Source organism: Lepus europaeus, chromosome 9 (assembly GCF_033115175.1).
Source record: "Lepus europaeus isolate LE1 chromosome 9, mLepTim1.pri, whole genome shotgun sequence".
NCBI classification, from domain to species: domain Eukaryota; kingdom Metazoa; phylum Chordata; class Mammalia; order Lagomorpha; family Leporidae; genus Lepus; species Lepus europaeus.
This window is the reverse complement of record NC_084835.1, coordinates 125,536,597-125,560,881: the sequence shown is the minus strand read 5'-3', so window position 1 is coordinate 125,560,881 and position 24,285 is coordinate 125,536,597. Positions and strand designations below refer to the sequence as shown.

The 24,285-nt window shown below is 55.4% G+C and overlaps 1 protein-coding gene across 3 annotated transcripts; it reads left to right on the top strand.

Annotated features, from left to right (window-relative positions):
• The first annotated feature begins 4,871 nt into the window (after positions 1-4,871).
• Positions 4,872-23,888, top strand: TXNL4A (thioredoxin like 4A). 3 transcript variants are annotated; one of them, XM_062201833.1, is made up of 4 exons: positions 4,872-4,956; positions 5,490-5,662; positions 16,681-16,784; positions 18,820-23,888. In XM_062201833.1, exons 2-4 carry the CDS (start codon positions 5,510-5,512, stop codon positions 18,989-18,991), a joined length of 429 nt encoding a protein of 142 aa, XP_062057817.1. In that variant the 5' UTR covers positions 4,872-4,956; positions 5,490-5,509; the 3' UTR covers positions 18,992-23,888. The 3 variants fall into 3 exon arrangements, with proteins under 3 accessions (XP_062057817.1, XP_062057818.1, XP_062057819.1); XM_062201834.1 differs by lacking the exon at positions 4,872-4,956 and adding an exon at positions 14,960-15,084 and having other exon boundaries at positions 5,577-5,662; XM_062201835.1 differs by lacking the exons at positions 4,872-4,956; positions 5,490-5,662 and adding an exon at positions 8,823-8,910.
• The last annotated feature ends 397 nt before the right edge of the window (positions 23,889-24,285 follow it).

Genomic DNA, 24,285 nt, shown 5'->3' with positions numbered 1-24,285 from the left:
AAATAAATAAATAATTTATTTGAAAGGCAAGTTAGAGATGGAGAGAGAGAGAAAAAAACCAGAAAGGTCTTCCATTTGCTGGTTCACTCCCCAAATGGCTGCAATGGGTAGGGCTGGGCTAGACCACAGCCAGGAGCTCCATCCAAGTTTTCCACGTGGATACAGGGACACAAGCACTTGGTCCATCTTCCACTGCTTTCTCAGGTGCATTAGCAGGAAGCTAGATCAGAAGTGGAGCAGCCAAGATATGGGATGCCACTGTTGCAGGCTGTGGCTTTACCTGCTATGCCACAGCACCAGCCCCAAATAAATCTTAAAAAATAAAAAAGTAAAATTGACCATGGTGGTAGCCATGCACCTGAGGATATCCTGCTACATGGGTCTTTCACAAAGTCTGTGGAAATGGAATCAAGTAAGTTTATTTTGGTACAAAAAATTTTTGAAATCTTTGTGTATGTGGGGATCTTCAAAGTTCACAGAAGTACATGTAATTCAAAAAAAACTATGCCTGGAATTTAAATTGTCTTTTTACCAAAACAAATTTTCTTTTTTTTTAAAGATTTATTTTATTTATTTGAAAGACAGTTACAGAGAGAGGTAGAGACAGAGACAGAGGTCTTCCATCCGCTGGTTCACTCCCCAGATGGCTGCAACGGCCGGAGTTGCCCCGATCCGAAGCCAGGAGCCAGGAGCTTCTTCCGGGTCTTCCACGCGGGTGCAGGGGCCCAAGGACTTGGGCCATCTTCTGCTGCTATCCCAGGCCATAGCAGAGAGCTGGATCTGAAGTGGAGCAACTGGGACTAGAACCGGCGCCCATATGGGATGCTGGCACTTCAGGCCAGGGTGTTAACCCGCTGTGCCACGGTGCCAGCACCACAAATTACTTTGAATTCCTTTTTCCATGAACTTTCTGACATACTATCATAAAGGAAAAACTTGGGCACATTAAAATGTTAAAGCGTTTATTTGAGCATTCAGCAATTTGTAAATGGGACAGCACAGCCGCAAGGCTCAGGCCTGCCCTGGGGGAGCCTGAGAGGGAGATCCTGTGGCAATCCCAGAAACAGGACAGAGAACACACCTGAGAGGCGGCCTGCAGTTTCCGCCTGGGGAAGCGGCCCGTTTGGTCTCACTGTTTACACAGGGCTTCCACTGTGCTGGCAGGAACCAAAATGCTAGAGTCACTCCAGTCTGGTGAACTCCCAGCTAAAACAAACAACCCACCTAGGGGCCAGTACTGTGGCGCAGTTAAGCCACTGCCTGTGACACCGGCGTCCCCTCCCTGCTAACCCACCTGGGAGAGCAGCAGAAGGTGGCCCAGGTGCCTGGGCCCCTGACCCACAGGGGAGACCCGGAAGGAGCTCCTGGCTCCTGGCTCCAGCCTGGCCCAGCCCTGGCTGTTGTGATCATCTGGGGAGTGATGGAAGATCACTGTCTCTTCATTTCTGTCACTGCCTGTCAAGTGAATAAATAAAGCTTTTGAAAATATTTTAAACATTTATTTGAGAGGTAGAGTTACAGAAAGAGGGAGAGGGAGAGGGAGAGGGAGAGGGAGAGGGAGAGAGAGAGAGAGAGAGAGAGAGAGAGAGAGGTCTTCCATCCACTGGTTCACTCCCTAAATGGCTGCAGCGACTGGGATTGGGCTGACCTGAAGCCAGGAGCCAGGAGCCAGGAGCTTCTTCCAGGTCTCCCACGTGGGTGCAGGGGCCCAAGCACCTGGGCCATCTTCTGCTGCTTTCCCAGGTCATAGCAGAGAGCTGGATTGGAGGAAGAGCAGCTGGGATTTGAACCAGCACCCATATGGGATGCCGGCACTGCTTAAGCTACTATGCCACAGTGCCAGACCCTAAAGCTTTTTAAAAAAGGAGCCATGTTGTTTCTCACTCATCCTGCTGGTCCCAACCTGAACAGCAGGTCCCTAAGAGGCCTATCGTGAATCTCTCACACTAAGCATGTTCCCCATGCCCGTGCTAAGTGCTCTCGTACCTCCCCGAACCCCCACAGGGCTCCGGCACCCCCACACCACAGTGTGATCCGTCTGCGGTCTCAGCCTCCAGTGCGGAACGCCCCCCGATGGTCGGTACACGATCCTGCTCGCGACTCTACTCTCAGCATTTGACACCCCATCCAGCTCGTGCTCATGGGCAACACAGAGTAAAAGGCAGAGGGAGGCTTTCCCAAAACAGCACTGCAAAGTCTCGACCAAGAGAGCGTGGGTGTTATGTTCACTTCAAGACCATAAAAAGCCCTTGAGCCAGCACTGCCTTGCAAAAAATGGGTATCACCAGTCGTCACAAAAGACCACTGCAAGTTTTATTCCAGTCCAACCACCTACCCAGAGGAGTCTACTGGATCCAACCCAGCAGGAAGAAACACAGATCGCCAGGCATTTCCTGTTCAGGTGGAAGTCGATATTGAAAAAGTAAGAAGGCTGTGCCAAGATGGCCGCTGGCAAGCAAGTGTCAGTTACTCAGGAATGGCTTTGAAATCCACCTGGCAACAGGCTGTGATTGGTGGCTTTGGAAACCACATGGCAACAGGTTGTGACTGGTTAGGGGATAAACCATCCCTTGACCGGATTGGCTGCCTTGGCTATTTAAGCTGCTGCACCAACTGAAATAAACGAGTCTGCCGGCAGCTGGCCTCTGGCCCGCTTTCACCCTGACTCCCGACTCCTGACTCCCGGGGTCTGTGTGGTGACTCCGCGCCTCTTGCCCCCACCACACTCCTCCTCTCAGAAGGAATCCACCTCAACGGAACAGCTCTTTTACTTATACACACACAAAGAGCCGGCATCGGCATCCCATATGGGCACCGGTTCCAGACCCAGCTGCTCCACTTCCAATCCAGCTCCCTGCTGATGCACCTGGGAAAGCAGTGGAGGCTGGCCCAAGTCTTTGGGCCCCTGCACCCTGGTGGGAGACCTGGAAGAAGTTCTGGGCTCCTGGATGCAGCCTGGTCCAGCCCTGGCCATTGCAAGCATCTGGGGAGTTAAACAGTGGATGGAAGGTATCTCTCTCTCCTCCTCCTAACTGCCTTTCAAATAAATTTCAAAGAACTCTTTAAAAAAATTATATACACATGCAAGAATATTTGTGACACATCTCAGCTATAAAGAACAGTAATAAAGCGAGCCCCTGGCAGTGCAGCAGCCGCGGCACAGCCCCTCCGGCAGCTCCTCCTGCTGCAGCTCCGGTGAGCGCTGTCCTGACGCTGACGGTCCTGAGTCCCCTCCCTCTGCACACACGACTTCCTGAACAACCGTGAGTGGCTTCCGCTTTCTACATTAATGCACTCACAGTCTTCTGCCAACGGCTTTCTCCTACGTTTCACCCTGCGACGTGTGGAGGCGCAGCCGTGCCCACAGCCACACAGCACCAGTGAACCCCGATCCAGCCTCGGCCGCCTCAGCACGAGCAGCAAGTGGACACTGACCCCTTTCGAAGAACACTCGGGACAATTCTGAGGCCCTTTTCACAGGCCTGGACGCAGGGTGTCTGCAGCTAAGCAAACACAAGGTCTTTCCCGTCCAACCACACCCCACCCAGAGCCAGCCTTCTGAAACCTCCCTGCGGGGCCGGAGTGGCTGGCACCGCAGTACTCCCCGAAGGGAGGACAATGAGACAGGGAATATGCATCCCTCGTGCCCCCAAACGTGTTCTTACTTCCTCTTCTATATCCCCAAAGTGCCGCGGACAGAGCCTGAGAGCTACGAATTTTGGAAAGCTAGCTTGGCTTCTTTCTTAGGAACGAGAAGAGTAGTCAGGGGTGAGGACTTCGATACCGGCAACCCACATGGGAGTGCTGGTTAGAGTCCCAGGTGTTGCACTTCCAATCCAGACTTCCTGCTACTGTGCCCCGGGAGGCAGCAGCAGGCGGCCCAAGTGCTCCTGGTGGCCCAGGACGGGGCTCGGGGCTCCTGGCTCCGGCCCGGGCAGCCCTGGCTGCGAGGCCAGAAAAGGAATGAACCAGAGGACGGAAGATCTGTCTCTGATAAATGAATCAATCTCGGGCCAGTGCTGTGGTGTGGCGGGCTGCCATCCCAAACGGGCACCAGTTCGAGTCCTGGCTGCTGCACTCCCGATCCAGCCCCCTGCTATGGCCTGGGAAAGCGGCGGAAGACGGCCTGAGTGCGCGGGCCCTGCACCCGCGTGGGAGACCTGGAGGAAGCTCCTGGCTCCAGATGGGCCCATCTGGGGCGTGAACCGTGGACGGACGCTCTCTCCCCTGCCTCTCTCAGATGAATACATTTAAAAAGGCCACACTGTGACGTGGGGCCGGGGCTCCGCGGGGGCACTGGCGCCGCCCCCGCCCCGCTAGCACCCGAGACTCCCGACTTCACCCTCAGCCCTTGGGGCTAGCCTCGTCTCACATTCTGCCTGTGCCCCGAGGCCGCCCGCGGCCCGAGCGCTCGAGCTGAGCCCCCCGCCGGGCCGGCCCCGCGCAACGTCCCGCGCTAGCAGCCTCCGTCCCGGGGGCTCCGGCGACGTCGCGGCCTGCGGCCACGGCGCTCCCGCGTGCGCCGCTCCCGCGTGGGCCGCTCCCCGCGGCCGCCAGCCCGCCCCGCGCCGTCACGAACCGGAAGACCGACCGCGGGGCGCCGACCCCGTCACTCTCCACGTCACTGGGGACGACGTCACGGCGGCGCGACCAGGCTGTGCGGGCGTCACTCGCCGCCCGCGGAGCGAGCCCCGAGGACGGCTGCCGGGCCGGCGCCGACGCTGGGCCAGGCAGACGGACACAGGCGCCGCCTCGTCCGGTCGCGTCCGAGCCGGGCCGGACGAGCGCGGCGACCTCGGGCGCACGCCGGGCCCAGCGACGGCCGCGCCCCCAGGGCCGCCGCCGCGCGCCGCGTCCCGACGCACGCCGCACGCACTGCGTCGAGAGCGCGCACGTAGGCGTCGCGTGCCCGCGCTCTAGGTGCTCTGGTCCGGGAGACTGTGGTGCCGCCGGAAGGTGCGTGGGGACTCGGTGGGCTCGCCGGGCGGGGGGCGGCCTGGCCGGGCGGGGGGCTCGCCGGGCGCTCGGGGGCGGCCTGGGCCGGGCGGGGCGGGGGGCTCGCCGGGCGGGGCGGGGGGCTCGGGGGCGGCCTGGCCGGGCGGGGGGCTCGCCGGGCGCTCGGGGGCGGCCTGGGCCGGGCGGGGCGGGGGGCTCGCCGGGCGGGGCGGGGGGCTCGGGGGCGGCCGGGCGGGGCGGGGGGCTCGTCGGGCGCTCGGGGGCGGCCTGGGCCGGGCGGGGCGGGGGGCTCGCCGGGCGGGGCGGGGGGCTCGGGGGCGGCCGGGCGGGGCGGGGGGCTCACCGGGCGCTCGAGGGCGGCCTGGGCCGGGCGGGGCGGGGGGCTCGGGGGCGGCCGGGCGGGGCGGGGGGCTCACCGGGCGCTCGAGGGCGGCCTGGGCCGGGCGGGGGGCTCGCCGGGCTCTCGGGGGCGGCCTGGCCTGGGCGGGGGGCTCGCCGGGCCTCCGGGGGCTGAGCGAGACACCGCCCCGCAGGCGTCGTCCCCGAGCCCGCCATGTCGTACATGCTCCCGCACCTGCACAACGGCTGGCAGGTGGACCAGGCCATCCTGTCGGAGGAGGACCGCGTGGTCGTTATTCGCTTCGGACACGACTGGGACCCCACGTGTATGAAGATGGACGAGGTGCTGTACAGCATCGCGGAGAAGGTAGGCGGCGGCTCCTGGGAGAGGACCCAGGCCGGCTGCGCGGCCCCTGCCCCAAGTGTGCGCTTCCATTTCCCGGGCTGCCTCATGTCCGTGTCCAGGCCCCACCGCCCCGTGTCTGTGTCCATGCTCCCCACCCCGTGTCTGTGTCCAGGCCTCCCCATCCCGTGTCTGTGTCCAGGCCCCACCGCCTCATGTCTGTGTCCAGCCTCCCCACCCGTGTCTGTGTCCATGCCCCCCACCCCGTGTCTGTGTCCTGGCCTCCCCTCCCCGTGTCTGTGTCCTGGCCCCCCATCCCGTCCGTGTCTGTGTCCAGGCCCCACCGCCCCTGTCTGTGTCCATGCTCCCCACGGCGTGCCGGTGTCCAGGCCCCCCACCCCTGCCTCGTGTCTGTGTCCAGGGCCCCCCCCAACCCCGCATCTGGCCCCACCCGCCTCTCTGTGTCTGGGCCCCCCTCCCTGTGTCCGGCTCCTCCTCCTGTGCCCAGGGACTGTCTCAGGTCAGGTTGTTGAGGTTGCTGCTGCCCTCGCTCCCTCGCTGGGACCTTCCTGGGCTGACCGTGAGCAGCTGAGGGAGCCGGGCCTGACACCTTGTTTACTTGCTGGGGTTTGGTTTGTTTCTTCAGTATTTATGTGAAGGGCAGAGTTGGAGTCAGGGGCTGGGCAGTGCTCGCTGCCCGCCCAGGCACATAAGCAGGGAGCTGGATCGCGAGTGGAGCAGCCGGGGGACTTGAACTAGGGTCCATGTGGGATGCTGGTGTCACCCACAGCTGCTTAACCCGCCCACGGTGTTGTTAGAATCAGTACCCAGGTGGTCCTCGGCTCGTCTGTTGACGTAGCGGTGCGGCTGTAGGGCAGTACTGTGTACTCTTTTGTGTTCTGTGTAAATAGGACAGTTTTAGGAAACTTTTATTTGGCAACACTATTAAGTGTTAGTAAGTGTTAGTTACTATTGATATTTCATAACTAAGTGAAAAGCAGCAGCAAAGCCGCCCTTTCTCGCCTGCCCTCCATTGGTGCGGGGGTTCAGGGCCCCTTCCCAAGTGCTGCCCAGGTTCTGGTGCTGTGGGCTCTTAGAGGCGCTGCCCAGGTTCTGCTGTGACGTGGCCTTGGGCCACACTCTCAGGAACCCCTCGGGTTCGGGCAGAGCAGGATGCCTTAGTCACCTGCCCTTCTGCCTGTCCCTCTGGGCCCCAAGAGAGTAGGGGCACGAGGAGTCCTGGGGAACGGGGTCTGTGTGTCAGCAAAAGCACAGGTGTGCCGAGATGCGGCAGGGAAGCCCTGCAGCCAGCGGGTGGGCACACCTGTCTGTGGTCTCCGTGCCCTGTGTCCGTCGGTGTCAGCTCCTGCTGCTGGCACTGTGCTCTCGGCTGGGGACAGGTGGCCGGGTGCTCCTGGAGGGGCTTAGGACCTCGCTGGGTTTCTCTCTAACCCGTTAGGTGAAGACTGAGTCTTGTCATTAGTGCACACACTGTGTGGTATCGAACCTGTTCATTAGGACACTTTAACTGGGCTCACTTCTGGACATTTATCTTTGTTTTTTCAAATTTTTATCCAATAATTGGGATTTTTGATACTTTTTTTTTTTTTGACAGGCAGAGTGGACAGTGAGAGAGACAGAGACAAATATCTTCCTTTTACAATTGGTTCACCCCCCAATGGCCGCTGTGGCCGGCACACCGCACTAATCCGAAGCCAAGAGCCAGGTGCTTCTCTTGGTCTCCCATACGGGTGCAGGGCCCAAGGACTTGGGCCATCCTCCACTGCCCTCCCGGGCCACAGCAAAGAGCTGGACTGGAAGAGGAGCAACTGGGACAGAATCCGGCACCCCAACCGGGACTAGAACCCAGGGTGCCAGCGCTGCAGGCAGAAGATTAGCCAAGTGAGCCGCAGCGCTGGCCTGATACTTTTTTTTTTTTTTTTTTTTTTTTAAGATTTTATTTATTTATTTGAGAGGTAGAGTTACAGACAGTGAGAGAAACAGAGAGAGGTCTTCTTTCTGTTGGTTCACTCCCCAAACGGCCACAACAGCTGGAGCTGCACCAATCCAAAGCCAGGAGCCAGGTGCTTCTTCCCGGTCTTCTATGTGGGTGCAGGGGCCCAAGGACTTGGGCCATCTTCTACTGCTTTCCCAGGCCACAGCAGAGAGCTGGACTGGAAGAGGAGCGGCCAGGACTAGAACCGGTGCCCATATGGGATGCTGGTGCCGCAGGTGGAGGATTAACTTGTGCCACCGAGCAGAGCCGATACTTTTTTAAATATTTTATTTATTTGAAAGGCAGAGTTACAGAGAAAGAGAGAAAGAAACAAATCTTCCGTCCCCTGGTTTACTCCCCAGATAGCCATAATGGCTGGAGCTGGGCTGATCAGGAGCCAGGCTTTTTCTGGGGATCCCCAGCAGGTGCAGGGGCCCGAGCCCTTGGGCCGTCTTCTACTGCTTTCTTAAGTGCATTAGCAGGGAGCTGGATCAGAAGTGGAGCAGCTGGGACTGAACCGGTGCCCATATGGGATGCTGGCACTGCAGGTGGTGGTCTTCTATTAGAACACCAGCTTAAGGGCCTGGTGTGTGATACAGTGGGCTAAGCTCCCACTTGCAGTGCCTGCCTCCCATAAGGGCACAGGTTCGATTTGTGGCTGCTCCACTTCTGATCCAAGTGCCTGGGCCCCCGCACCTGTATGGGAGACCCCGAGGAAGCTCCATGCTTTAGCAGGGCCCAGTCCCAGCCAACGCAGCTATCTGGGGAGTGAACCAGTGGATGGAAGATAACGGTCTTTCTCTGTCCTTTCTCTGTAACTCTGCCTTTCAAATAAGTAAGTCTTTCTGAAACACACACGGGAACTTGAAATGCATTGAAAAGCTTTTAGTGTTTTGTTTTCTTACTGTATAAGGATAAAATACGAATTTTTCATTCTCTGTCCCTTTTTGGGGAAGCTCAACGGGAATTTTTGAAATTTAAAGTTTTAGTAGAAAGACCAGTGAAACTGAAAACCCACCTCTGCAGCACCAGCGGGTGATGGGCGATCCTCGGTCCTGCTCCCAGTCTTTGTCCATCCCAGTTTAGAGTCAAGTTTGAAATGTCAGGACTTGACCCTAACTCAGGCCACCTTCCTCTGTTTTCCCAGGCTCATCAGCAGGGAGCTGGATTGGACGTGGAGCAGCCCGGACTTGAGCCACTGCCCACATGGGATGCCGGCACTGCAGGCGGAAGCTCAACCCGCTGCTCCACAGCGCCGTCTCCCAGAATGTAAAAAGTGAGGCTTCAGAAGTCCGTGGTCCTGGTCGACTGCCCAGACCCTTTTTCCTAGGAGTTTGGGTGGATTCATGTTTGGCTGAGAAACGATGAACATGTGGGTGGGTGATTGCCAGCAGGGCAGCCTTCAGACAGGCATTTTCTAAGGTGTTTTTTTTTTTTTTTTTTTTTTTTTTTTTTTTTTTGATTTATTTGAAGGGCAGAGGGACAGAGAGAGAGAGATCTTCCATCTTCTGGTTCTCTTCTCAAATGGCTGCAGTGGTCAGGGCTGGGCCAAGCTGAAGCCAGGCAGCCATGAACTCCATCTGTGTCCCACGTGGGTGGCAAGGATCCAAGCACGTGGGCCGTGGGCCGTCTTGCACTGCTTTCTCAGGAGCATTAGTAAGGAGCTGATCAGAAGTGGGACGGGGCTGGCAGTGTGGCGTAGTGGGCTAAGCCTCCGCCTGTGGCCCTGGCATCTCATAGGCGTGCTGTTTCGTGTTCCGGCTGCTCTTCCAATCCAGCTCTCTGCTGTGGCCTGGGAAAGCGGTAGGAGATGGCCCAAGTCCTTGGGCCTCTGCACCAGTATGGGAGACCCAGAAGAAGCTCTGGTTCCTGGCTCCTGGCTTTGGATCAGCCCAGTTCTGGCCATTGCGGCCATTTGGGGAGTGAACCAGCAGATGGAAGATCTCTCTCCCCTCCCTCCCTCCCTCTCTCTCTGTCTCTATCTGTAAGTCTACCTTTCAAATAAATAAATCAAACCTTTAAGGGAAAAAAAGGGAGCGGGGCTGGTGCTGTGGTGTAGCGGGTGAAGCTACTTCTTGCAGTGCAAGCATCCCATTTGGGCACCGGTTCAAGTCCCAGCTGCTCCTCTTCCAATCCACCTTTCTGCTATGGCCTTGGGAAGCAGTAGAAGATGGCCCAAGTCCCTGGGCCCCTGGACCCACGTGGGAGACCTGGAAGAAGCTCCTGGCCTGGCTTTGGATCGGCGCGGCTCCAGCCGTTGCACCCAACTAGGGAGTGAACCAGGAAGACCTTTCTCTCTCTCTCTCTCTCTCTCTCTCTCTCTCTCTCTGCCTCTCTGTAACTCTGCCTTTCAAATAAACAAGTCTTTTAAAAAAGAAAAAAAAAAAAAAAAAAGAAGTGGGACAGGAGTCCAGTCAGCGTTCCGGTATGGGATGCTGATGCCACTACCCACCAGGCTGTAGCACTGCCCAAGTGCTTCATTTTAATGGGGAGGTGGATTGTGTGACTCCTAGAAGGGCTACTGTGGTGTTAACAAGACTGAAAGCCCGAGCTCTTGGGGATGTTGAAACCTGGTTATCACTTAATGATTCTAGGGGAGCAATTGAGTTTCTGGCCCCTACCTGGGAGACCTGTGTTGGGTTCCCAGCTCCTCCCTGTAGCCCAGGCCTTTATGGGTACTTGGGGAGTGAACCAGTGAGTCGATGGAGATCCCTCCCCCTCTCAGAAGAAGAAACAAGGTGGTTAGAGGTAGGTCCTAGTGAGAGGTCTTTGGCTCCTGGTTGTTGCCTTTAGAAGGTGGTTCTTGCAAGAGGGTTGTTGGGAAAGCCTCAGTCAGGCCCAGCCCTTCTGCTCCTGGCTCAATCCTCCGCTGCAGTCCAGTGGCCTGACCAGAGGCCAGACCAGTGGACCTGCCTGAGCTTGAACTGGACCCCCAAGACTGAGCCACGATAAACTCCTTCCTTGATAAGTAGCTTTTCTCAGAAGAAAAACAGACTGCAGCGTTAGAACAGATACTTACTATTGTAGTGACTGAAAGAACAAACGTTAGGCCAGTGGGGTGTATGGGCAGGCATGAAGTTGCTGCGTGGAGCACCGGTACCTCATATCGGGGTCTCTGGGTCTGAGTCCTGGCCGTGCCCCCAGTGCCAGCTTCCTGCTAGTGCAGAGCTGGGGGCAGCCGGTGGTGGCTGCAGGGGCTGAGGCCCTGCCGCTCACGGGGAGACCTGTGTTGAGTTTCTTCTCTTGGCTTTGCCTGGCCCAGTCCTGGCTGTTGGAGGTGTTTGGGGGAGTGAACCATCAGAGAGATTTCTCACTCTGTTGTTTCTCTGCCTTTGAAAACACAAATTAACAAGAACCCAACCTGATAGGCTGAAGTTATAGAGTACAAATAAGTGAGATTTATGCATTTCAAAGTGTTTCAAAAGTTCATGGAAAATTGAATTAAGTAATGTTGGTACAAAAATTTGAAATCCATGCATCATTTTTTTATAATGCTCATTTTGCATGAACTTTTTGAAGGCCTCCTGTACGGTTCAGCCAGCTGAAGTTACTGCAAAAGTATTAGGTGAAATGTTATTTTAGATACAGACTTGTATGACTAGATACATATAGGCTTATACAAATAGGTAAATTTAAAATACCAGGAGAACATGAAAAAGAGACATTGCATTCAAGCAGTGTGGCCCTTCGTGGTTGGGTGGTGGTCAGTGTGGTGTCCAGGTGGGAGTAAGAGATGGAACCCTTGTGTGGAAAGCGGTCTGTATGTCTGAGGGCCCTGTGGCCACTCAAGCAGGGGGCTTCTATGCTGTGAGGACTTCATGGTGGGCAGCTGCACGCCGTGCAGTGAGGGGAGGGGTCGTGTCCTCTGCAGGCTCCACAGCTCCCATGACGGCCTCAGCACTGGCCGAAGCCGTCAGGCGGCTGCATGGAAGGGGTTTCCCCCAGAACTTCGCTGTTGGCTGGCGTAAAAGCAGGGGTGTGGCAGCCTGGGGAGCGGGAGGCGCTGCCCACTGTAGGACATTGATTTCACTTGACTGTCCTGTAAGAGCTTGTTTACTGTTACAGTACTGGGTGGTACAAAGCAGTGGTTTTTCCATTTCTCTGTTTTCAGAAATGGAGAAAAACTGTGGACACCTACCTTAATTTCAGTTCTATGTAAAACATACATAGGAGTTGTAGTGAAATGTTTGGGAGCACTGGCCCAGTCAGCTGTGTTCAGCCCATGTAGGAGGCAGGTGCCAGGGTCTAGCGAACCACCCGACAGGCTGCAGCCTGGAGCTCCAGAGCAGAGAGATTGAGTTGCTGCTGGCCGGCAGGCTTGCCCACGCTGGGTGTGTACGCTTCAGGGGTGGTTCCTTTCTTGCTAGGGAGTGTCCACTTCCTGCCCGGGTGTTGAGGTTGATTTGTTCCTGAGAGGAGGAGTGTGGTTGGGGCAAGAGGCGCAGAGTCACCACACAGACCCCGGGAGTCAGGTGAAAGTGGGCCAGAGGTGAGCAGCCCGCAGACTCGTTTATTTCAGTTGCTACAGCAGCTTATATAGCCAAGGCAGCCAGTCCGGTCAAGGGGTAGTCTATTCCCCAACCAATCACAGCCTGTTGCCAGGCAGGCTCCATTGCCAGGTGGGATTCAAAGCCATTCCTGAGTAACTGACGCTGGCTTGCCAGCAACCATCTTGGCACGGCCTTCTCATTCCACCACATTTCCCCCTTTTTGTTTATTTTTGAGCAACGGGAGGTGTGACTCTTGGCCATACCATTGTTGACCCCGTTTCCATGTGGTCTCCGTACACAACTGTGCCTGTCTTAGGTTGTCCCCCAGGGGATCTTACCCGTCGTTGACTAACCAGTGCTCAAATGGAGAGACCACAAGAGTGCTTGCTCAGATAGGGGTAGGAATGAGGAATAATGGTTATCAGGAATGGCATGACTGTACATAGGCTGTGGGCCATGAGTGGTTGACCAGAGCTAGTGGGGTATAAAACAGTAACAGATGTGGCTATGGGCAGTTTCTCAGGGTAGGATGATAGGGCAGGTGCGTCCACTAACAAGGCGGACTCTCAGTCTTGTTCAGCTGGTTCTGGTTGGCTGTCAGTTGCAGGCTTGATGTTTCTGGCTGGTGCCCAAATGGGCTGTCCCACATTCTCTGGAAAGACACAAGCATATCCTCCACCCTTGGTTAGCAGAAGACTTTCTAAGGGTGTTGGAATCCAGGGTCTGAATTCTGCGTCCACTCCTACATTTACGGCAAACATGTGGGTGGGATGGGCTCTAGCGGCTGCCCTGAGAGCCTGGGGTGCCTGAGGACTGCCACAAACATGGGGATCCTCAATGGGTGCAGATGGGATGACCTGGCGTGAGCTATTGTCTAGAGGTCCTCTAAGTTCATCCCACGGGTATTGGGGGGGGGGGGGTGGCTGACTAGGCATTGCTACATTGTTTGCTACCATGTTTGCTACCTTGTTTGCTTCATTGTTTGCTACATTGTCATTTTCACTGTCAGAGCTCTCTCTTCCTAAGTCATCAACTGTTACCTGTGAGACAGGGACCTGGAGTGTTAGGCTCTGATCACTCACAGATTCACTGTGTTTGGTAATCTGCGTGTGATTCTGAGAGGGGGTATCTTTCCCATGTTTGAGCAGTTAAGAGCGGTGCGCCACACCAACTCTAGACAAAGAAAAGACACACAGCACTGCTGCCATAACAAAGCAAATTCCTAGCACCTCAGCAGCTGACAGCATTATGCAGGAGTTCCCTACGTTAGCCGGACAGACAGTGGTGTATCAGGTTGTAAGTATGCCCTGTGCTCAGTGGGGGACTTCCTTGATTCGTTAGGTCAAGGCCGTATGCCCACACGGTGTCTCTGGAGCGTCACCTCTCTCCAGTGAGGGAAGATGATCAGTCCCTTATGTGACTGGATGGCGTGTGCCTAACCTGCGGTCACTTAGAGCGAGGACAAGGACAAGGAAAGGGGCTAGGAGGGGGTTCTGTGCTCACCCTCACAGAACCGAACAGCACACAAAACACCGAGGGGCCTTGCCGAAATCAAGGGGGACCTTGCCGAGTCCGACACGCTGTCTCTCTCTCAGTCACGTTGGCGCGCCAGATGTTGAAGTTGATTTCTTCTGAGAGGAAGAAATCAGGTGGGGGCAAGAGGCGCCGAGTCACCACACAGCAGTCGGGTGAAAGCGGGCCAGAGGCTAGCAGCCCACAGACTCGTTTATTTCAGTTGCTACAGCAGCTTATATAGCCAAGGCAGCCAATCCGGTCAAGGGGTGGTTTATGCCCTGACCAATCACAGCCTGTTGCCAGGCAGGCTCCATTGCCAGGTGGGTTTTAAAGCCATTCCTGAGTAACTGACGCTGGCTTGCCAGCGGCCATCTTGGCATGGCCTTCTCATTCCACCACCCGGGCATGGCCCCTGAGTGGGCGTGGACTGGACTGGCTTGTAGGGCAGGATGGTGGTCCTCTCCAAAATCATTCTCAGTGACGATGTGTTTTTTGAGTTTGAAGCTCTTCATGTAACACATACTTACCTAGCAGCACACGTGTGTACGAGACATGTCAGTGGACATGGCAGACATTCCTACCTCTGGGAGGCCCAAAGCCATGCTCAGTCTATACAGGAAGCTAGAGAGGAGTGGGTGCTGTGCTGTTGCTCGGTGGTGGTGGATCTTCCTCTGGGTGGTCTATAAGGTCTTACTGAAAAGGGAGAGAGCCTTCTTTCTAAACTGTTGTATAAAATGAGGATTTGCATCTTGAAAATTATATGGAATCATCAAGTTAGGTATTTGGATGTCATCATTTACAAAATAGATATTAAAACACTCTGAAGAAGATGTGGCTTCTGTGTCACTTCCTGCTTTGACCCGGAGGTTGGCGATGCTGAGAAGCCGCTGACCGAAGGACCGCGTCGACTCCAGGGGCCTCTGAGCTTTCAGTGGGGCGTTGGAGAGCGCGTGGAGTCCAGATTTTTCCAGAAGTAGAGAGGAGCATGTAATGAGCCCTTCTGTGCCTGTCCCTCAGCTGCAGTGGTTATTAATACGTTGCCATTCTCACGTTGTCTAGCCCTGATTACGCTGCAGCATTTAAAGCAAATCCCAGTTACCATATTACCCCATCTGTAAGTTAGAGTTGGATGTTAGAGTGACTTTGTGAAGAAATGTGGGTGGGTGCCTGCCTCCCAGGGCTGCCAGACGACGTCACAGGCTGGGTCTGCTCACAATGTGGAGACCTGATGTCCAGAGTCGGGGCAGGGGTGTGCTCCCCAGGACCTGGGAGAGAGCCTCCTCCATGGGTGGACCTCACCCTGTCCTCCTTGGCCCACAGCTTGTGCGCACCAGGCAGTGATGGGGGCCCACCTGCTGTTCCTGGAGAAGTCACACGCCCAGCATAGAGGTTGGACCTTGTATGTAGCAGTGTGGACACAGCCCTGCTCAACACACGGAAGTGGTGTAAGCTTTCCAGAGGGTGTTGGCAGTATTTGTATGAGCCTTACAGATGTCATATTCCATGTTCCAGAGATTCTCTTGGGAATTTATCCTTAGGAAATGATGGAGTGTGTAAACAGTATAAGGGTACAGTTCACAGGTAGCATTAGTATTAATGGAACATTTGATTTAGTCATGAAAAATCAGAAACAAAGTAACAGGGTAGTAATGACATGGCCACTGATGAAATAAGATGCAGAAGCTTGTGTTTCTGGAAGATTGGTAATTTAAGGGAATGATCACAATGAAAGCAGCATACGCAGTCTTGTAGTCTGACAACTGTATGATCACATTTCATAGAAACAGTACACATAGAATCTTTTTTTGAAAGAGAGAGATCTTCCATCCACTGGTCCACTCCCCAGTTGTCCACAACGACCAGGGGCTGGACCAAGCCAAAGCCAGGAGCCAGGAGATTCTTCCAGGTCTCCCATGTGGGTGCAGGGTCCCAAGCACTTGGGCCATCTGCTGCTGCTTTCCCGGCCATTAGCAGGGAGCTGGATCAGGAGTGGAGCAGCTGGGACTCGAACTGATGCCCATTTGGGATGCCGGTGTTGCAGGTGGTGGCTTTACCAGCTACACCACAGCACTGGCCCATAGAATTTTTTTTAACATGCCCTGAAAGTGGGGGGAAATGTGGCAAAAGAATTAGAGAAAAGAGGTAGAAGAGAAATGTAGCAGAGGAATTAGACCAGTTACCTGCGGGTATTGAGGCTGGAGGTGATTTGACTTTTTTATATTTTTTTGGTTTCTCTAAATATATTCCCTGATGAACTTGCAGTTAAAGAAAAAATCACAGAAAATGTGTACAACATCACCTGGGGGTCTGTTGGTACTGGCAGGTGTACAGTCTGGGACGGCTGGGAGGTCGTGGACGGCTGAGGTCTGTGCATGTGCTGTAGAGCTGTGGTTTAAAGCAGTGGTTCAGCACTACAAGCCCAGGTTGTGGCAGCTCAGTGGGCTCTCGGAATCTCCCGTGAGCGCCACACTGTGAAGGCACTGTGAGAGATGCCAGAGTGAATTGTCAGAAGCCAGGTCCTGATGGCATTGTGTTGTTTCCTTGTATGCTAGCTTACTGGGAAGGAAGTGTTGGAGAATTCATTTGAAAATTGTCCAGGCTGGTGCCGTGGCTCAACAGGCTAATCCTCCGCCGTGAGGCGCCAGCACACTGGATTCTAGTCCCGGTCAGGGTGCCAGATTCTGCCCCGGTTGCCCCTCTTCCAGGCCAGCTCTCTGCTGTGCCAGGGAGTGCAGTGGAGGATGGCCCAAGTGCTTGGGCCCTGCACCCCATGGGAGACCAGGAGAAGCACCTGGCTCCTGGCTTCAGATCAGCGCGGTGCGCTGGCCGTGGCGGCCATTGGAGGGTGAACCAACAGCAAAGGAAGACCTTTCTCTCTGTCTCTCTCTCTCACTGTCCACTCTGCCTGTCCAAAAAATTTTTTTAAAAAAAGAAAATTGTCCAATTATGACACAGATTCTTGTTTTTTTTTTAATGTGCTTTAACATAATGAGAGCCAAATGGATCTGTAATTTTAGTTTTTCTTAATTTCTTTTTCTTAGGTTAAAAATTTTGCAGTCATTTATCTTGTGGACATCACAGAAGTGCCTGACTTCAACAAGATGTACGAGCTGTACGACCCCTGCACGGTCATGTTTTTCTTCAGGTATGTCTGATCTCACGCACGGGTGGTCTGAGGTTGGCTGTGATCAGCAGTCCTGTAGGAGCAAGCGAGTTACGTGGTCATGTTGCCAAGGGATCCCTGTGAGTCTTAAATACTTGTCAAGTACAGTTCCAGTTTCCGTGTTTACTCAGTAACAAGTTTCCCTCTTGAAATGAAGTGGCCCGGAAGGCCAGCAGGGTGCCATTGAAGAGAAGTTACTCTCACTGCCGGGGTCACTCACCAGTTACCACAGCAGCACCTTTGTTTAGTGTCCTTATCAGTTGGCTTTGCTTAAAGTATGTTTTCTCAGCTCTGCAGTTCTGTTGAGTTAATTTGGAAACAGCTTGGCCAGCACAGTGAGAGCACCAGCCACACTCTGGGAAGGGCGCTTCCCAAGGGGAGCAGAGCTGGGGTGTGTGTTCTGTGCCCGCAGGCCTGCTGGTGAGGGCAGGGTCAGCCGCACCAGTACTCGAGGTCGCACGAGGCAGAATCGCGGCTGGGCTGCTCTCGTTCACTGTGGCTCATCCAGCTCCTTGTGCTCGTGGGCTTGCAGTTCCTGTGCCCCTGCTGGGCTGGGAAGGCGCTGGCAGGTCGAGTCCCTCTCACAGTCTCAGCTGGACCTGCAAGCCTGCCTGCTCTGGGCAGACTGGAGTGGCTCAGGTGGTCCAGCGCAGTCTGTGTCACATCGGCTCAGACTGGGAGCCTGGCCTCTCTAGAGCTCATTTTGTACGGCTGCCGCAGGCTCCCGGCCATGGGGTCAGGGTGCGCCCACCAGCAGTTCGCTGCCTGCAGGCACCTCTGCCGCAGCCTCACGTCCCTCGGGCAGGCTGAGGCTCTGCAGACACCACCGCACCTGTGTGGCCCTGAAGAGGAAAGGGAGTCCACTGCCCCATCACGCGTGGACGGGCCCAGGAAACAGAACTGGGAGGGAGGCGCCGATCCACGGCCCGGCAGACTGGGGCCTGTACCCGAGTTTCCCTGCTTCATGAACCGTGTTTGCTTCTGGGTCCTTTGTGATCCTGGTTCCTGCGGTAGCCCTCTCCACTGTCCTGTGTTTGAGTGTTGGGGTGCCCCACGAGCAGGAAGGGATTCCTGGCTCACCCCTTGCGCTTGTGACTGGGGTCTCCCACCCTTGGTCTTGCCTTCAGCGTATTTGCCATCTGCAGAGTCTGAGGGTTTATTTTCCTTTTTAAAATATTTATGTATTTGTTGGAAAGGCAGATGATAAAAGAGGAGAGATCTTTCATCCACTGGTTTATTCTCCAGGCCAGGCTGAAGCCAGGAGCCAGGAACTCCATCTGGCTCTCCCATGCAGGTGCAGAGGCCCAGGCGCTTGGCCGTCCTCTGTGTGCAGCACAGCCCAGATCCAGAGGGCAGTGAGCTCAGTGTGCCCAGCCCTGCATGTGTGAGGGATGGCTGACGTGGAGCAGGCGAGAGGGGGTGGGAGACGAGTGTCCTAATCCCAGCGAGCGTGGGGAGGCTGTCCTGGACGTGTCCGTGTGAAGTGGAGCAGCAGCATCAGATGTGCCCATGGCCCACCCTGTCGAAAGGAGGCCACATGGGAGCCGTCCCCTGAGGCCAGACCTGTGATCCTGTAAGAGTCACTGAATGTCTTCAGCAAACCCGGGAAGGCTCAAGTTAAACAAAGCGCCTTGTGAGAACAAACTCAGAGGGAGGAGGTCTGGCTCCTGGGAGGTTCAGTGTGTGAAGACCTTTCGCTTCCTTGGTCACAGAAATGCCAAATGTTATTTTAATTTCACAGGTCTGGGTCTTTGGGTAGAGTTCATGCTAAGCATCTCGGAGCACTGTGGAACCTTCCGGTGCTTCTCCAGGGGGACCAGTGCAGCCCTCGTGTGTCCTGACCTTTAGTTGCCCTTGAGGGTATTTGAGCCCAGGAAAAACAGCGCCAAGCGAGCTGCGTTGTGCAGCAGAGTCTGTCCTGGAAGGGTGTGAGCAAGCGCTAGGAGCAGGGGAGAGTGGGCGGGTCTCCGTGCAGGTTCTCAGAGATTCTGATGGGAGTCGATGCCTTTCCCCTCAGGAACAAGCATATAATGATCGACTTGGGCACCGGCAACAACAACAAGATCAACTGGGCCATGGAGGACAAGCAGGAGATGGTGGACATCATCGAGACTGTGTACCGTGGTGCCCGCAAGGGCCGTGGCCTGGTTGTGTCTCCCAAGGACTACTCCACCAAGTACCGGTACTGAGGCCTCGGCGAAGCCGTGGGGCCGTCCCCGTGCGGGGATGTTGCAGAGCGCCTCAGGCCTTGGGAGACAGCCACGCCTGAGGCCCGGAGCTCTTTGCAGTGCGACTGCCCAGCCAACCGTGGAGTTGGACGCAGGAGGCGGCCGTCCTGCTCTGCGTGCTTAGCCGTCTGCGGAAGGCACTGTTGTGTCTTCTGCCTGGCTCCTGGTGGCTGCTGGTGCTCGGCCCCAGGCCCTGCCTTCTTCTGCGCGCCTCCGTAAAGACTCAGGCATGATGGGCGGTGGCCCACCTGCCTCGGCACGAGCTCCCGTCACTGACTGTGTCTGCACTGACCCTGTTGCTGGCGGGGCTGCGGTGTGTGGTCCTGAGGCTCGTCCAGAATGCTGCTCTCCCCACAGGGGCTGGCCGCGCTGTCCTCACTGCCTCAGGCACACTGTCCTGTCCCGGGGTGAAGTCCCTTTCCGGGCAGGCGTTGGGCCCAGCAGGCTAAGGCACCACTCGCAGCACTCGAGCCCTGGCTACGCTGCATCTGGTCAGCTTCTGCTAGTGCACTTGGGCAGGCAGTGGATGGCTCAGGTGTTGGGGCCCCTGCCACCCGTGTGGGAGGCCCAGACAGAGTCCCTGGTTCCTGCCCCAGCTGGTGTGGGCGTTTGAGGAGTGAACCAGCGGACAGGAGATCCCCATCTCTATCCCTCCCTCCCTCTCTGCCTTTCACATAAATATATAAATCTTAAATAGAAAAAGGTGTCCTTCCTCAGCCTGTTTCTCTTCCACGATGTGCATTCACGCTGACACGAGAGGGCGTGCGCACCCTGGTGCCCCGCGGCCTCTGTCTGGCTTCAGACCCAGGCTCTTCTGACTGGGCATTGCCTTGGCTGCTTTCTGCACACGCGTGTTAACACAGGAAGCAGTGCCTCGGTAAGTAGTACCTTGTAAACGTGTCAACACCTGTGAGGCTGTGCTTGTGGGTACATATGTAGTGCTGTTGTTAGGGTGAGAGTGTTAAAACATAAGGAATGCAGGCCGGCGCCGTGGCTCAACAGGCTAATCCTCCGCCTAGCGGTGCCGGCACACCAGGTTCTAGTCCCGGTCAGGGCGCCGGATTCTGTTCCGATTGCCCCTCTTCCAGGCCAGCTCTCTGCTGTGGCCCGGGAGTGCAGTGGAGGATGGCCCAAGTCCTTGGGCCCTGCTCCCCATGGGAGACCAGGAGAAGCACCTGGCTCCTGCCTTCAGATCAGCGTGGTGTGCCGGCCGCAGCACACTAGCTGCGGCGTCCACTGGAGGGTGAACCAACGGCAAAGGAAGACCTTTCTCCCTGTCTCTCTCTCTCACTGTCCACTCTGCCTGTCAAAAATAATAATAATAAAAAAAAACATAAGGAATGCTTAATGAGAAATTTTGTACATACCAATGTGCAAGCCTGTAGTTTACTCTCGTTCATTTTTCTGTACAATGAGGAGTATAGGCCCTTGCATGGTGTCACAGCCACCAGGGTGAGGGTTGCTGGGAACATGGAGGAATCGGGGCCTTGCTGCCCTGCTGGGGGGGCTGTAGGATGGTCAGACGGGGCCTCAGACCTGGTGCTGCCGCCGGGCCCTAGGTGGGGAGCCCAGAGAACTGAGCACCTGAGTCCACACAGCTGTGCTAAGGAGACTGTCCACTGGCGGTTTAATCGTACTGTTGGATGTTACCGATCCTCGTTAGGAGAATTGGACGAACCCTGAGACCACCCCGCTGTGGGAAGATGGAGAGCCTGTGAGCTCAGGGTTGCCCAAGCCGGAAGAGACGGGTGGGTGTGCGGCTGTGTGGGGACCGCTGAACTGTCCATGGGAGGTTCCCAGGGGGTGTGGGTCACGTGTTGTTAGTGTGGCTTCCATGTCTAGGTTTCTTGTGGACATGTCACTGGGTGAGCACCATGGATGGGCATTGTAAGTAACAGGGTTCTTCCCAGTTCTGGGGTCTGGAAGTGCCAGGCCGAGGTTCCGGCTGGTGAGGTGTCTGGTGAGGGTGTGGGCGCCTCTGCACAGCCCCACTGTTGTCCGGGCCTGTTGTCCTATGAGCTCAGGGCCCCAACCCACAACCACATTGAGCCTTAGTCACCTCTGCAGAGGCCCCCCCAAAAGTAGGTTGGGCTGTGCATGGCTGCTCCGCCCAGGGCTCAGACGTGAGCCATGTCTTCACATGCTACCTTGCTTTGGCTTGAAAGCAAGCAAATCGCAAGTCAGTGCCACAGATCCTTATAACACTACCGGGTAGACGCTTGGCAGAGACAGAGGCTACAGCTCAGATGGCCCCAAGTTTAAGTAGCAGCAGAGGGTGTGCACTTGAGCGCTGACCTGATGGCTGCCCTTCCCTCATCTGCTCCCCGTTGCTTCGGGGCTCTGGGAAGGAGCTGACGGGGCTGTAAGCCTGGGTTACAGACGGTAGGAACTCGGGTTCTGGAGACAGGCGTGCACACACAAGGAGGTGGGCACGAGCGTGTGTGGCAGCATTGTTTGGAAACAAGTAGTCAAATAGAAAATAGATCTGATTCAAACGACTGCTGCTCAGCCGTGAGTGAGTGAGAGCCACAGCTATGGACAGGGGAACCTGGGGAACAGATGTGAAACCACGCGTCCACAGGGGGCTGCCTTTTTCTGGTTGCACCAGTGGAGCCCTTGGCTACCATCCACACACACCCCAAGGAACCATACCCAGGGCCAAGATGCACTCTCTGGGTTTCTTATCAAAATGTAGGCGCAAATTTGGAAAGAAAAATAGAATGAGTACATGAGGACCTGCCTCTGTGTGAATGCCATTTTAAAAACTTCAGGGTGGGTGCTGTGGCACGGTGGGCTAAGCCTCTGCCTTCAGTGCCAGCATCCCATATGGGTGGCAGTTTGTGTCCCGGCTGCTCCTCTTCCGATCCAGCTCTCAGCTGTGGCCTGGGAAAGCAGTAGAAGATGGCCCAAGTCCTTGCCCCCTGCACCCACGAAGGAGACCCGGAAGAAGCTCCTGGCTCCTGGCTTCAGATTGGTGCAGCTCTGGCTGTTGCGGCCATTTGGGGAGTGAACCAGCGGATGGAAGACCTCCCTCTCTCTCTCTGTAACTTTACCTCTCAAATAAAGAAGTAAATAAAATCTTTATTTAAAAAAACTTCTACATGACTTTTATTAACAGCTTTGAGAATGCATCTCCCCCTAGCATTCTTTTTTCTAAGTTTTTACGGTGTATTAATCCCCACGAGAAGATCACGTGATCACTGTAGATCCACTGCAGAATCTACTCCGCTGTTCTCCAATCTTCAGCTCACTTTTTTTTTTTTTTAAGGTTTATTTGAAAGAATCACAAAAAAAAGAGAGAGATCTTCCATCTGCTGGGTCACTCCCCAGGTGGCCTGGCCAGGGCAAGGCTGAAGCCAGGAACTCCATCTGGGTCTCCCACGTAGGTCATGGGCCCACTGCTTTTCCACGCATAGAGCTGGATCAGAAGTGCATCAGGACACAAACCAGTGCTCACAGGGGATACTGGTGCTGGGCGGCTTGACCCACTATGCCACAGTGCTGGCTCCTTCAGCTCACTTTTTAAAGAAATATGAAAGGCAGACTGACAGAGAAGGGGAGACAGACATCTTCCATCTGCTGGTTCACTCTCCAAAGGGGCTGCAACTGCTGGGTCTCCACCCAGGTCTCCCACCCGAGTGGCAGAGGTCCAAGTACTCGGGCCATCAGCTGCTGCTTTTTCAGGTGCATTAGCAAGGAACTGGATTGCAAGTGGAGCAGCTGAGACTGGATCCCGGCACTGCAGACGGCGGCTCACCTGCTGTGCCACAGCATGGCCCCTCCAGTTCACTCTCCGCCAGCACCTGTGGGCCTTGGCAGCCTCCTGGGCCTCCCTCCTGTTCTTGCTCCTTGCTGTTTCCTCGGAGTCTTCTCACAAAGGCCATGTCTTGCAAGTCTGTGTTGGATTCATTTGTCTTTGCATAATCCTTGGAGTCGTAAATCATGCCAAAGCCACTTGTCTTGCCATCACCGAGATAAGTTCTGAATCCAGATACAGGTGATATCGGTGTGGGCTGTGCATTGGCTCCGTTGCCATAGTTTCTGTCTTGGGCACTGTTGCTGTCCCAGGGTGGAGGACATGGGTGGCTGTTTCCTCTGAAGTCACTAGCTGGCCATGAACTTCCTGTGTCACTCATGATGGCGGTCATGACCCTGGAATTCTTTTGTGGCACTTTTATGATTATCATCAAAAGTGAAAGGAACATGAACAGTTTCCTGATGAGGCTCCCCTTGGACAGTCGGCAGGAGCACTGTGAAGGCTTCCAACTGTCTTCCACAGCCACTGTGTTGGCTCCTGTCTTCTCTTTGGCCACAGCTTCAACGTCTGCCCCAAGCAAGAGGCATGTGAACGAGGGCAGAGCGTTTTGAAACCCTGAAAGTCATTCACAGATTCCCAACAGCAGAGAGAGTGCCATGAGACCAGAGAACTCATGTCTGACCCGCCCAGAACACAGGGAGCTGGTCCCAAGGCAGGACTCGGAGGTGGGTGGGGCTGCAGGGGGCGAGCGCCGGAGGAAGGATTTTGTTCTGAAAGGTCTTGTGGGCCAGGCGCAGAAGGGGTTTGGAGGGACTGAAAGATCAGGGGAGCTCAGAGTCTGGGAGTGTGTCCGTGTTAACCGTGGCCGCGCTTGCGCACGGAGTGTGTCCGTGTTAACCGTGGCCGCGCTTGCGCACGGAGTGTGTCCGTGTTTGCATGTTGAGTGGTGTGCAGTGCTCTGACACAGGAAGTCAGGTGTGTGTTTAGTTAAACTGGAGAACCGGCAACCTCAGGGAGCTGTGCTCACCTTACTACTAGGGTTTGTGTTTCCATAGTTTCATTGCCTTGTGCTAAATGAGGCTTAAATCACAGGTATATGAATTTAGCATTTGACATTGAATTAACTTTTTACTTAAGTAGATTACCAATAAACTGCTTAAACTTTGTAATAATCTAAGGCTGTATAACTTTTTTTTAATATTTATTTATTAATTTGAAAGTTAGAGTTACACAGAGAGAGGAGAGAGAGGTCTTCTATCCGCAGGTTCACTCCCCAACTGGCTACACCGGCCAGAGCTGAGCCGATCCAAAGCCAGGAGCCAGGAGTTTCTTTCCGGGTCTCCCACCCAGGTGCAGGGACTCAAGGTCTTGGGCCATCTTCCACTGCTTTCCCAGGCCACAGCAAACAGCTGGATTGGAAGTGGAGCAGCTGGGAATTTGAACTGGAGCCCATATGGGGTGCCAGCGCTGCAGGCAGCGGCTTTACCTGCTATGCCAC

What these genes read in the sequence shown, in the direction of transcription:
- TXNL4A (XM_062201833.1), top strand. Translation starts at nt 5,510, where the DNA reads ATGTCGTACATGCTCCCGCACCTGCACAACGGCTGGCAGGTGGACCAG. An exon ending in TGTACAGCATCGCGGAGAAG is followed by an intron (nt 5,663 to 16,680) that starts GTAGGCGGCGGC and finishes TCTTTTTCTTAG; the next exon opens with GTTAAAAATTTTGCAGTCAT. An exon ending in ACGGTCATGTTTTTCTTCAG is followed by an intron (nt 16,785 to 18,819) that starts GTATGTCTGATC and finishes CTTTCCCCTCAG; the next exon opens with GAACAAGCATATAATGATCG.